This window comes from Phodopus roborovskii, unplaced genomic scaffold, assembly GCF_943737965.1.
Source record: "Phodopus roborovskii unplaced genomic scaffold, PHOROB, whole genome shotgun sequence".
In the NCBI taxonomy this organism is placed as follows: Eukaryota; Metazoa; Chordata; class Mammalia; order Rodentia; family Cricetidae; genus Phodopus; species Phodopus roborovskii.
The window spans coordinates 1445287-1459779 of record NW_026126539.1 but is presented as its reverse complement, the minus strand read 5'-3'; the positions used below and the strand labels follow the sequence as shown (position 1 = coordinate 1459779).

The 14493-nt window shown below is 39.5% G+C and overlaps 1 protein-coding gene and 1 non-coding gene across 2 annotated transcripts in view; one reads left to right on the top strand and one right to left on the bottom strand.

The window, feature by feature from the left end:
* Nucleotides 1-14493, top strand: part of Plch1 (phospholipase C eta 1) — a 202996-nt gene that overhangs the window by 124625 nt on the left and 63878 nt on the right. The window contains exons 4-6 of the mRNA XM_051198667.1: nt 531-774; nt 8710-8839; nt 12339-12509. Of these exons, the coding sequence (XP_051054624.1) occupies nt 531-774; nt 8710-8839; nt 12339-12509 (545 nt within the window). The remainder of the gene's footprint in view (nt 1-530; nt 775-8709; nt 8840-12338; nt 12510-14493) is intronic.
* Nucleotides 10863-10966, bottom strand: LOC127232576 (U6 spliceosomal RNA). Its single transcript, XR_007835405.1, has one exon. It is a non-coding gene; the product is annotated as a U6 spliceosomal RNA (small nuclear RNA).

Below are 14493 nucleotides of genomic sequence, written 5' to 3'. Positions count from 1 at the left end.
CCCACTATTCTGTCTTCTGAGCATTTCAGGGCATCCTTGCAGTGGGCCCCGGTTTCTGCCTGTCACTTATCCCCCTTCCCACTTTTCCAAGCCACACTGTCTCAAATTTTCCTCTGTGAGTCATATTAACTATGCTACATCCTTTCCATGAATATCTTCAGTATTTCACAAAACAGTATTCAATTCTGTCTGTGCACATTTCCTGACATAAGTATGTAAACTGAATTTGAAATAGTTATTAGCCACCTTTTCTACTAGTCTTCTTGACCTTATAGGCACCTCTGTTTCTTTCCTATAAATCTCAACACCCTATGAGTGATTTCCTTTGGAAGATATAGTCAAGAATACCCCAAAAGGTAAATCCTTTGAGGCCAGTTTTGCACTTGTGGTCTTAAAAAGCACCAATTATAAACAATGGGTTTTTTTCCTTCTTTAAAATGCTTTAAATGATTTTGCATTTCCTATTTCTTAATCACTACAGATAAATGTCTTCAGCTGCCTTGTAACTATATGTCTCGCTTCCCTTACAGTACTTATTGACTCCATCTACAAAGTCACTGAGGGTAGGCAGTCTGAAATATTCCACAGACAGGCCGAGGGGAACTTTGATCCAAGTTGCTGCTTCACCATTTACCATGGCAACCACATGGAGTCCCTGGACCTCATTACCTCCAACCCAGAGGAGGCACGCACCTGGATCACAGGTCTCAAGTATCTGATGGCTGGCATCAGTGATGAAGACTCCCTTGCCAAGAGGCAGAGGACCCACAACCAATATCCTTCCTAGAGTTTCATGTTTGATTTGTATGCTTGTGTGTGCCCCTGTGTACACATGTGTGCTTTTGCATGTGTACTATGTGCATGTTCACAAAGAGGATTAAAGTGCATGTTGCTTCATCCCATTAACTATGAGGTCTGAAACATCTCTCCTTGCCATCTGTTTTTCTGTCTCATGAACTGTCTTCTGTCATTTTTTGCTCTCATTCCCAGGGAATGAATAAGTAAAACCAAAGAGACATAAACATGTGTGAACTCAGAAGCAACATTCTGAAGAAATTGGAGGTGTCTTCATAATCAGAGAGGTCTGCTATTAGACATGATTGCATTTTAGAATGAGATGTTCATGAGCTGTAATTGGGGAAGCACTAATTTGGATTATAGGAAATCATGGCATGTCATAAATTCATTTTAATTTAACAAATGCTTTTTGGGTTATAATTAATGCCATGTACACCAAGTGCCTCTCAGTTTTTTTTTTCTCCTTTCGAACTTACAGCATGGGCACTGACTGGTTCTTCCTACCATACTTACCTCTGAAGAGCTTGAGAAACAGGGTCTCTATCTGGTCCCTTTTCTTTTTTAAATTAGTTTTTAATTTAGTTTTTTTTTAAAACTACATTTTGTACATTTACTATTTGAGAATTTCATACATGAATATGTGTTTTGATTAAATCTATCCTTCTTTCCTTATCCCCCTATTCCCTTCCCAAACTTCATGGACTCTTTTTTTTTTTTTAAATCCATTGAGCCCATTTGGTGATGCTACTAAGTACTCAGTTTAGGGCTATTGGTGCATGGGCAACTTCTTAGGGGCCACATCTGTGGAAATCTAACTCTATCTCCTTGCAAGCCATTTGTTGCCAATAGTTCTTCAGTTCAGATGGAACTTTGTGAGTCCTTCATCATTTGTGTTTGCATTTTGGCTGGCTTGATCTTACGTAGGACTTGTGATTCAGTCATAGCCGCTGTGAATTCATGTGTGTAATGGCCCTGTCATGTTTGGAAAACACTATTTTACAATAGTCACCTACTATCTGTGGCTCTTAAAATCTTTCCACTCCCTCTTCTGAAATGAGAGTAGAGGCTCAGGAGAAGAGGATGTGACACAGGCATCCCATTTAAAACTGAATGCTCCCCATTCTTCACACTTTGAACAGTTATCAGACTGTATTAATAGCTGTCTACTGCAGAGAGAGAGAGAGAGAGAGAGAGAGAGAGAGAGAGAGAGAGAGAGAGAGAGAGAGAGAGAGAGAGAGAAGCTTCTCTGATGGTGGTTGAGAGGAGCACCCATCTATAAAGACATATATCTAGAAGGAAGTTTAATACCACGTGTACTTAGCAGACTAATAGTACTAGGTTCTTCCCTAGAGGAGCCCCAGGTTCTTGGCCCAGTTAACAGTACAAAGCATGAGTTTTGTCTTGTAGAATGGGCCTTAAATCCCAACAGGAAGCAGTTGGTTATTCTCTAAATATTAATGTCATTATAGCCTCAATGGATGTATTCTGCCACCATTCTGATTCTTGATGAAATCTATTCCTGTGGTCCTGATCTGCTGATGAGATAAATAATTAATGCACTTGGTCTGAAGACACCTTCTTGCCAGGGTAGAATTGATCATGCTCTGTGGTCTTTTTTACCTCAATTCCTCTGCCTGTAAAGTGAGGTTATTTGGCTACTCTAGGTCTGTGGTTCCCTTCCTCTCGCCTTTGGTGGTGTTAAAGTATATATGCCCATATGTTTGTAAGGGAGAATGTTACATCCTTGTGTTCATCTCCTTGCCACCACCACTATCATCATATGCAGGAATATGGAGAGATTTATACTTATTAACAATATAGACCCACACATGGGATATTGTTGAAGTAGAATGGAACGATTAGCCCAGGAAAGGATTTCAACAGTATGAAGTCTGAGCTGATAGGCCACAAGGTTTTCATCTCTCTTCACAGTAAGCAGATGAGTGCAAGTGGGGTTCTTGAATAAGTTAAAATGTGGAGTTAACTATTTTTGCCTCGGTCTGTTAGATTGACATTTGGTGAAACAGGATAACTAAGAAAAACCCAAGTAAGTGACAATATTGAACAGTGGCAACACTTTGTGGTATAAGCATCAGAAGCCATGTTGATGTACTTTTGATAAAGACCTGCTTTCTCTGAGATGGGCATTTCCAGGTTGGGGTTAGTTGTGGCTCAGTGACATTATCAGAAGCCCAGATCTGCTTCCCCAACATGTGGGCTTGGTCCTTCAGCTGGCAGGCTACCTTTTGATCAAAGGAGGAATAGCATCTTCAGGTGGCTGTGCCAAACACAATCTTGCCCAGGGCAGCAGAATTTCATTTTACAAATAAGACCCAGAAGAAAAGAGGAAGTCTTTCTAGAAGTCTCTCCAGAGATAACCTCTTGTCATTGATGAGAATTCCTATTGCAGGCCCTGCTTGAAGACTGCCATGCATTGCTAGCATGAGGTATATGACACTTGTCATATTAGAAGCTAGCTCTGAGCACTGAGAAATTGTTTATAATTATAGTAATATTTGCCACATTTAATGTACTATAGAGCAACTATACTTTTTTCAAAATAGACTTGAAGGATCCTATTGCTTCATTATTTTAAATGTTTCTACAATGCCGGGTGTAAGAAACACATAAGTTTCCATGTTTATTTTGTACTTAGCCTATATTGATTTGCTAGCTTAAAGTATATATATATAAAAAAATCCAACCTTGCACAGAGAGGCTGTGTTGTCAAAGACCCTCAGGCATGCACTCTGAGGATGCCCGGATTAAGTTCAAGATTCCCCTTTTCCCTTCAGTGGCTGACCATCATTAGAGCATATGACTCTTGGATGCATTAATATAATTGAGGTTCTGTATGAAACAAGGAAAAACAATGCTCACAGTGCAAACACTCAGTTCTGGAAGCTGTGGTCTTCACCAGTTAATTAGAACCCACTCGAATGTTCCAGAGTCACAATTCTTGACATACTGGTAAGAGGAGGGCATAGACTGTGGGGTCATCTTCTTGCTTTATTGGTCAGTGGAATTTTCTGTTTTCTTTAAACTTAATGCATATGTGTTTACTGTCATTTGAAGGTATTTGTAATTGAATTAGTTGGTATGGGAGCTAAGGAAAAGCACCTGAGGACTGCACAGGGGAGCAATCTTGCAAGACACTTGGAGATAGTTGGTGTTTGTGCCAATAAGGAAAGATGAAATTAATAGAAAGTAGGAAAAATAGTGAAAAATCGGTAGAGGCGGGAACTATACTTCAGAACTGACAAGGTTTCAAATAATGTATTGGAATTAAGCTCCTTTTATATTTATTTTCTTGTGTATATGACTGTACGCATGCCTATGCATGTTCATAGTAAGGTGAGCGTATGGAAGTCAGAGGACAGCCTGTGGAAGTTAGTTCTTTCCTACATGTGGGTTGCAGGGATTGGACTGAGGTCATCAAAGGTTGATAACAAGGACTCTACCCATTGAGTCATCTTTCCAGCTGCAGACTGTCCTTCTTGATTGGACATATGTTTAATGAATCAGGGAGAAAGGATGTGGGATGCTTATGATCAGACTTCACTTAGGACTTAAACTTTTCATGAACAAATAATGAGTATAACAAGTCTTAAGTAGCTGAAGGAGAAAAACGCATCCACCTAGGGCATGAATTGAGTTACTTTGGCATTATGGTGGGCCAGCTAGCATTGAGGTTTGGGCAGTTTCTGCCTTTTGTCTCATAGTCTGTGTCTGTAGGTTATCAGTGCTGGTCAACGCTGGTGCTTGCTCAGTGGAGGGTGTAGAGAGAGAAATAATTGATGTAAGCACTGCCCTGCACAAAGCAAGTACTTCATTAACAGGCTGCTTGCTGCTGCAGTGGTGAAGGCTAGCAAAACTCTTCCTGTCTTCCCTTGGGTAGATAAACTCTAAACACTCATTGCCTTTTACCCCATGAAAAGGTGATGGTAGTGGTATATAGCTTCAGCATTTACTCCATCAGCCTGTTCTCTGTTTTCTCCACTCTGCTCTGACACTGTTCAGGACGTTGTCACTTGCAGGCATCCCCTCACATGTGCTGTGAGTTAGAACTTTACTCTGTCAGGCTTCAGGGGAAATGCAGATCACTGTCTGGGTTTATCTAGAATTATGAGCTAGGAGTTTTAATTTAAATGGTAGAAAAAGTCAAAAGAATGGTAACATTTTTGTTTAGAATTTGAACTTCATTGTGCACAAGCAAAGTATTACGGGCACACAGCTGTGCACATTCCTGCTGCTGTTCATCTGGATGCTGTTGTGTGTGTGGAGATGATGTAACTGAGATGAGTCACCTGCCAAGACTGAAAGGTTGACTGCTAGGTACTTTACAGAAACTTTACCCACTTTCATTCCGGTATGAAATAATACAAAGTAATTTTACATTCTCCTATAGTTTTATCAAAGAAAACGCCAACCATAACATTTATTTCTTTTTTTCCTCCAATTTTCCCTCTGCAGAATGACTTGCTTATCCTCCTTCTCTTCCTCCTCCTTCTTCTTTTTGTTTGTTTTTACGAGACAGGGTTTCTCTGTGTAACAGCCCTAGCTGTCCTGGAACTGGCTCTAGTAGACCAGGCTGGGCCCAAACTCAGAGATCCACCTGCCTCTGCCTCCGGAGTGCTGGGATTAAAGTCATGTGCCACCATTGCCCAGTACTCTTTTTTTTTTTTAAAATTAATTAATTAGTTTATTTTTCATATTTTACATATTGATCCCAGTTCCCTCTCTGTTTCTCCCTCTTTTCCACCCTCCCATGCCCCCTGACCACCCTACCTTCCCATCTCATTCCCCCACACACACTCCACAGGTAGGGTGATGCCTTCCTGGAGGGGTCATCTAAATCTCTCAAGTCATTTGGAGTAAGGACTAGGCCCTGCCTCTAGGTTAAGGGAGTATCCCTCCATGGGAAATGTGCTCCCAAAGTCCTTTTGTGCACCAGGGATACATCCTGGTTCCACTCCCAGTGCTCTTCTTAATGTTATTGTGTATGGTAAAGAAGCATCAGTTCAGGGGTTTCCTGGGTACTCACTAATGTGTGGGAGTCAAGATTCACTAGACTCAATATAAGTTAAGTGAGGTTTATTCAGGGAGAATTCACTTACACATGAAACAGATGACCACCATGGGTTCCCACTCCATGGAAGCCACCCTGCCACCTGGTTGCTCTGCTCTCTACAACACCACCGGGAAGCAAAGGGGTCCAGGACCCCAGACCTAGCCTTCCCCTGTCACATCTGTACCTGTGACCATGCCCAAATGTCATGCAACAGCTGTGGGCAGGGTGGATATCTCACTACAACTCACATCTTGGTTATAAAAACATAGCTTAAAGATACTAGGAACCTTCTAGCTGCTTTCCTATATGTACTGTTACTGGAAATAATGCCTTTCATAGAATGTGGAAATTCCAAGTGCGCTCAGGGTTATCTAGTTGGACTGTCTGAAACTGGAGAGGAGGAAACAGGCACCAAGAGGTGACGTGAGTGATCCATCGTAACAGGGATATGCCATCGTTAGAATCGGGGTCAGTGTTTATCTCTTGTTCTGACTCCATTCTGCCTGTGCCTCATCAGTTCCCTGTCCTCTAAAGCAGGTGTCAAGACCAGCTTATGGATAGTTGTGAAGCCTTGTAGACCCAGCCAAGTGAGGTTGTATCTGCAGGCTGTGCTCATGCCGAAGGTTTGCTGTCCCTTGTCTCTTCCCAAATCTTTTAGAGGGTTTGATAGAAAACTGTAGGACAAGAATATTGAAATATTGCTGTCATTGGATTCATTTACTCCTTTGTACTGTGGCTGAGTATGTTGTGGGCATAGGAGAGTACAGTACAAAAGGATGGTGTTCCACAGGGAAGGGTTCTGTGCGTATAAGAAACAAACAAACAAATAAAAAAATCTTACTAAACTGATCATTTTAATTCTTTACTTATTTTTCTCCTAGGTCCCTTTAACCTCTAGGTAGGATATACAGTGAGCTCCTGACTGAACTTAGCAAGGGGAAAAAAAATGCAAAGAGCTGGTTTTGTGTTGTGTTATAAAATAAGTCTAGAAGGAAAGCAGATTTTACCTTTTGGTTGTTTTTAAGGTTCAAGTGATTAGTACATGTAAATTGTGTTTGTTGTGTTCATCATTCATTCATTCATTTACACATATATGCTTTTTATTTTCTGAGGCATTTATCTTCCACAGTCATAATTTGACTCACATAGGGAATCTAAGTGTGCTTTGCTATCACTGGGATGCTGGTTGATATTTTGAGTTAGGGAAAAAAAATTTTAGTAATGTTATATGTTTGATAAGATGATTATTATCCATTGGTCTTCTGCTGTGATTCACTTCTATTATTCCACTTCTTGTTTTTATTTAATTTTAATTTATATTTATTTTATGCTTATGGGTGTTTTGTTTGTTTTCCTGCATGTATACCTGTGCCTGTTGCCTGTAGAGGCTTTAGACTAAAAGGGGAATTGTAGTGAGGTAGTCCTTCTGTAGCATCACTCCACCCCCCAATGGGCGTGGTCAGTGCTACAGAAGGACTACCTCACTACAAAAGAGGACAATTGCATCCCCTGGAGCTGAAGTTGTGATGGTTGTGAGCCTCCATGTGCATACTGGCATTTGAACCTGGGTCGTGTGCAAGAGCAGCTAGCGCTCTTAACTGCTGAACCTTCTCTCTAGCCCATCCATTTCTTGGTTTTTAAACCTATGTCTTTCTCTGAGTTTGATTCCCTGGTTTCATTCTTTTTTTTTTTTTTAAATCACTTTCATTCCTTTCCTCTTCGATTCCCTTTAAACTTTGAAGCTCAGTTTAATATTCTATGCATAAGTACTTTCCTTAAAGATATGTTATATTAAAATGCTATGTGTTAATTGGGAATTTCCAAGGCATCCATTTAATTCATTCACTTATTTGAGGATCTTGTAAATCTCAACACACATAATATGAATCCTTTATATCTAAACCCAATTTCACATTCTCACCACTGAGTCTCACATCCGAGCTTACTACAATTAGAAATTTGTACTTGTTAGGGGTCACTATCATATCTTGTGATGAAGGAGGCATGCAGGCTAGAAAGGGGCCTTCTGTGCAGGAAACATAGATGCCAGTTCAGGTTGTAAGAGTCATGGGATTGAGATGAGATGACATTCTCTTGCCTCTTTTGACAAAAGACTTGCTCTTTTTCCTAGCCATAATGAGGTTCAACTAGTTCGTCGAATTTTTAAAATAGAAGAGTAAGAGACAGAAAAGAGTGTTGAGCTCTTGATTGGGAGAATGCTGACAGTGAAAGCATACTAAGTGAGAGGGCATAGGAGAAGATAAAGCCTAGATTTGTTATATTTGAAATTTCATCATAACGAGATCTTGGAACAGAGTTAGAGAGCATTACCACCAGTCTCTTCCTCCTGTGTGCCGTCTCTGTGTCCTACAAAGATGAGCCTCTAACCCTTTGTGTATGAACAGACTTTATGTTAGCATGACTGCATTATTGAGAAGATGATGTCAGGATAATATATGAAGTCATATAGAAATACTTGTGATGTTGTCCATGGAGGCTGGGGTGCTGTCCTCTACAGGGAAAGTGGGACTGGTGATGTAACCACCTTACTGGTGGAACACAATGCTTTTCAACAATAGGCTTAACATTTAATTTAGATTAGGTCGGTCAATCCTTTCAGGATTCTAGCATGACTCTGGTTTTGTAGTGGAGGGATACATGTGTACACTACTCCTTCTCTTTTGTTATTGTCATTTATCAAGAGATCATCAGAGCTTGCACATTGCAGGGTCTCTTCGAAAGCATTCCTTCTGTTTCCATGTTGCTGATAGTGCTCCTTTGACATTCAGCCGGACAGCAGTTCTTATTTTGATGAAAACTTTTCTTTGACCTTTCTGCACATGGGTGAAGCAGACCTTTGAGGAGGCTGATAAGAATGGCGATGGCTTATTGAATATTGAAGAGATTCACCAGTTGATGCATAAACTAAATGTCAATCTGCCCCGAAGAAAAGTCAGGCAGATGTTTCAGGTATGTGTTCAACTTTTGTAAAACACAGTAATTACTGATGTAATTAGGCACATTAAAATCTTATGTTTTGTTAGAAGTTGTTCTGTACTGTTTTCTTTTTCTTTGATAAAGAGAGACATTAGGTCTCATCGAAGGAAGAATTCTTCATAAACTTAAGAAGCCTTCAGTTTCATCCCCTCAAACATTTCTTCACTGTTGCTGTTTTTGAAGAGCCATTATAAGCATTTTTCCTGACACTTGAACAGGGACGTGAACTTGATCAAGTCCTTTTGAGAGGATGAGAATGCTTCATCTTCCTGCCACAGGGTTGGGGGGTTGTTGTGAGAGTCAGAATAAAGACCAAGTGACCGGAGAAAAACAGCTGTCAGGAGCCCCAAGAGTTTAAGGTTGAAAACCCACAAGGCTTGGAAGTGCTAAGGTGTCAGAGTGCAACCCTCTCTCGGTGTATGTGAGACAAGATGCTTTTTTCTCTCAGTCACTGTGAGAGGTCCTGGGCTGGAATTTATTCTGCAGTATCCAGTTGGGTTGTGCTTGGAAGTGAGCAGTGTTGGGCAAAGATGAGATTGCACTGCTAGTAATGAGCAAAAATTAAATGATAAATAGACACTTATTTGTAGATAAATTATATATGTAACCCATGTTTTATAAACTTTTCATTCTATGTGACTAGGTCTATATGTTAGACACATAGTAAGCATAGAAAGGCAAAATGTTTTGTGTTTGGGGCTTTTGCTTTCTACCCACTTGCTGGTCCTTGCAGAGCAAGGACATAAATAACAGGGGCGGTGTGTTCCAATAGCAAGAGGAAAATAGAGGCTGACTCTCTTCTCTGACCCTTTAAGGTAGTCCTCCTTAGGGGATACTCCAGTTTAGGGGTGGTTTATCCTGGGGGTATTTGGTTCCACTGCACTGGAGAACAACATGAGCAAAAAGGAAAAGAAGAAATGAAATACAGGAAAACTAGAAAATGTTTCTGTCCTATGTCTTAAAGGCTCAGAGTGAATTAATCGGTCAACTTTATTTATTTAGTAGTTACTGTTTAAAGTTAGCATATATGACAGGTTTCATTATGGCATTTTCATACACACTTTGGTTGATTCTCTTCCCCTTTCTGCCCCAATCACACACTTGGACCTTTGTGCCCCTAAGTAGTTTTTTTTTTTTTTTTTTTTTTTTTTAATGTTCGTATCATTTTGTATATCATCAGACAGATTCATACTATGTGGCCAGGCTGGTTCAGAATTTACAGAGCTCTGTCTGCCTCAGTCTCTTGTTTTGGGATAGTAAGCCACTGTGTATGTGGTGACACAAATTTAATAGGAAATTCAGAGTCTCATTTTGAGCTCTTAGATTTTAAAATGTGTTAAGCCAGAAAGTGACATTTGCCTGCTATATGTGAAATATGTCCACCTGGGTCCTGAATCTAGCAGGGCTCTGCAAAGAAAGTCTTATAGTGGGAATCAAAGGTTCGGGAGTTTCCATATAGATTTAATACCCTCATGTGAAATTCTTGAATCCAGAAGTTTTTTTTTTTTTAATATAAGACTTAATTTTGGTGTTTTGGAATATTTTAGTACGTGTAAGTGGAAATCCTAAATATATCTGTTAAATAAGATTCACAACACACACACACACACACACACACACACACACACACAAAGAACAGGGTCTCACTATGCAGTTCTGGCTGACCTGGAACTCACCATGTAGATCAGACTGACCTTGAACTCACATAGTGTTGCCTGCCTTTGCCTCCTGAATGCTGGGATTAAGGTGTACATCATCATGCCTGGCAGGATTAAATATGCTGATTTAAAATTATAACAGTAAAGTGAGCAGTATATGCATTTTTTTTAGATGCAAAGACTCTTCATTAGGCCCCATATTATCAAAAGTCAATCTACATCCATATTTAAAATCACATAATAGGAGCTATCAACTTCATATAGAAGCTATACAAGTCTTAACTATGTTTTTGTGTGTTCTTAATTAACCTAAAATTAGCATTTAGCAAAATTTTCTTAAAAATTTGGAATGCTTCATACTAATTTGCATGTTGTCTTTGCTCAGAGGCCATGCTAATCTTCAGTATTGTTCCCATTTTTAGCATATGTGCCACTGAAGCAAACATGAGCAATAAGCAAAATTGTCATGAGCATTTTGACTTTCAAGGCTATATTTAAGTCTACTTAACAGCTGAGCATTCTTTCCAAAACCCAAGGCTTCCAAATACCACTCATTTCCTGCCAGTTTTGGTTTGGTTGAGATTGTGTTCATTGTGAATGGAGGTGATTTTGTAAATGGTTTGGTTGTGCAGTATGCTTCCCTGACAGTTTAATGATTAATTCATCCAATCTCAAGATCTGAGGTGAACAGTTCTTGTGCAATAGTTATTAGCGAAAAATAATTTAAAGTAAACATCCACCTGCATGAGCTGTTCAGACTTTTCCTTGGAAGCAAAGCTGTATGGTACCACTGCTTTGGTGGTTGTTAGAGCTCGAAGCCACTGTGAGTCATCAGAGAGATTTCCTTAGGGGAGGAATTATATCTCCTAAGATATGACAATTCTGAAGTGAGAGACAAAGATCTATGCTGTTCATTAAGCACTGCCTCTCCCTTATTGTTGATCTGTTGTGCTCAAGTACCTTTTTGACTAGTTTCCTCAAAGATCAGCTATTGGATTGCTTGCTTACTTTTAAAGGTAGGCATTTAAAATAAATATTACTTTTCGGTTTTGCTTTGGCAGGCCTCCAACTAGACATCTGGCAGGCCTCCAACTAGCCATCTTCTGCCTCATCCTCCAGAATGCTGGGGTTACTGGCAGTTCAGGTTTTGTTCCCCAACAACACATTCTAGCTAATTTAATTTCAAGCTTTGCTTTAAAGGTTTAACTGTGTATCATTAACGTTTTACTGTTTGCTTGTTTGTAAGTTTTATTTCTGACGCTGGGATTGATGCAGGGCTGTCATTCAAATTTGGGTTTAATTAAAAAAAAATTGTGTTTTGTCTGCATGTGTTTAAGGGTACCATGAGTGTGCAGCACCGAAGGAAGCCAAAAGAGGGTGTTGCATCTCCTGGAACCAGAGTTAGAAACAGTTGTGCACTGCCATGTAGGTGCCCAGAACTGGAGCTGGGTCCTCTGCAAGAGCAGGTGGTGTTGTGCACATAACTGCTGAGCCATCTCTCCAGCTCAGTGTCATACAGATTTGAATTAGAGCTGTTTACTTTCCTACTTAGAAACATCATTTCAGTGTTCTGCTTTGAGGTTTTTCCTGTTAATTTATAGATGTATTATAGTCAGAGAAATTGGTTTGTATAATGCTTATTATAATTTGTTGAAACTTTCTTGATTGCCTATCAACTTTTTATAATAGTCCATGTGTGCTTAATAATATATTTTTGTGATGTATGTGTTGGCCCTTTTATGGTAAATGTTGTTTTCTTGTTCTGAATTCACTCACTATTTCCAATTCTTTCTGCCTTTCTCTGCCTTGTTCAGGAAGCGGACACAGATGAGAATCAGGGAACCTTGACATTTGAAGAATTCTGTGTTTTTTACAAAATGATGTCTTTGAGACGAGACCTTTATTTGTTGCTCCTGAGCTACAGTGACAAGAAAGACCACCTGACCGTGGAAGAGCTGGCTCAGTTTCTGAAGGTGGAACAAAAGGTGGGCATCTTTAGACTGAGGGTGGATTTTTCACTCTTGTACTTGAGAGATGTGGGCATCTTTGGTGTACTTTTGGTATATATTAAATGCAGGATACAGGATACACTGATAAATAGCACAAGTTATCAAAATCATGTAACCTTTTATCTTGTCTATGTTGAATATGGATATGTGTATTTTTCTACAAAGAAATGAAAGTTAACTCATCTCATTTTAAACTCACTGGTAATAGTTTCTTTCTACTGTGAGGCATGAGTAACAGTATAAACTTGAACTTTGTATTGATTTGTGTTAGTATAAACTAATATCAGCAAAATATAAATTGATATTTAACTCATAATATACAATTGGGTTTTTAAACTATGACATAATTCTTAGGTCATACTATAAACACTGATAATTCAGATAGGAAATTGACATCTAATCATCTGCAGAGGTTAGTAAATTAGGTCTTACCTATAGTAGGAATTTCTAAGTCTACTTAAAGGAAAACATTATATTTTTTATATAATACAGGCTGATTCATGTTCAACAAGATTACTTTTTAATATGGCTGTTTTATAATTCTTTAAACTCCATTTCTCAGTACAGTAGAGAATAAATGGATTTATGTATAAGTCTCGAACACAGATGGACACTCGGTTTTGTGACAGTTCAGGTTAATTCATTGCCATATGTGAACTCAATGTACATTTCTGAGACTGTACTAAGCTTGGAAAGTATGCAGAATATACCCTTAGAGATCTCAAAATAAAGAGATGTTTCTTGATATTTTATAATTTTCAGAGCCTATGATACAATTAAAGAATGCTAGGAAGGAAAAGTAACATGCTTTGTTTTTATTGTGTTGAGACAGGGTTCTTATATGGCTGAGGGTACCTGGAACTCCCAACTGTTTTTTGTGCTCTGGGCGAATAGGCATGCAATACCCACTTCCAGAAAAGCAACATAAATTTTAAGGGTTTCCCTTCTTAAGATTATATAACTAATTATGAGTTACAAAAATAATGGTGTTGTATTGTTTTCCTGTATCTTTGAGTGGCTGGAGAGATGACTTAGTGGTTACAAACAGTGGCTGTTTTTGCAGAGGACCTGAATTTGTTTCCTTGCACCCACACCACCTGTAAGTACAGATTCAGGGATCTGACACCTCTGGCCTCCATGGGCACTGTCATTCACGTACACATAGGCACACATATATTTTAAAATTATAATTGAGAGAATGATTTGCTATTAATTGAGTTTACCATTCTTACAGAAAAACTGAGTTCAGTTGCTAGTACCTGGGTCAGAAGGCTTGAGACTAACTGTTACTTCACTTCCAGGGGATCCAACTGCCTCTTCTAGTGCATGGGCATGTACACTCTTATGCATATACATGGGCAGAGACACATATTTATACATAAATAATCCATTTTTAAAAAGTATTTTTGTGGGTCCGTGGAATGGCTCAGCAGGTTATGTTGCTTGCTACTAGCCCAAGTTTAATTACCAGATGACCCAGGTGACAGGTGCCAGAGCCCACATGATGGAATGAGAGAACCTACTCCCACAAGTTGTCCTCTGACTTCCACCTGTAATAGGTTTTCTGTTTTGTGATAATAGATTTCTCTGCTGATGCAGTAAGCCAGATCAAACCAAGTTGAACAAGTAAAAGGACAGGTATGTTTGAGCAAAGCAACTCTCAGGTGAGTTCTCCAGTTCTAGAGATTGAGACAGGAGAAGTCATGCACCCAACTAAAGCTGGGAGCTTATATAGTCTGTTTGCTAGGGGTGATGACATGTCCACCATAAGTTGGATGTGTGTCCAAGTATGGTCAAAAGTTGAGCGCTTTAGGTAGAGACTTAAGCGACCAGTAACTTAAGGGGAGGAGCTGCCAAGTATTCAGAACTGTGCATTTTGGTGCCTGTTCTTTCTTGGAGAGTCTCTGAGAGGGAGGGATTTTGAGGAGAGGAATGGGGCTTACCAGATCAAGCACCATTG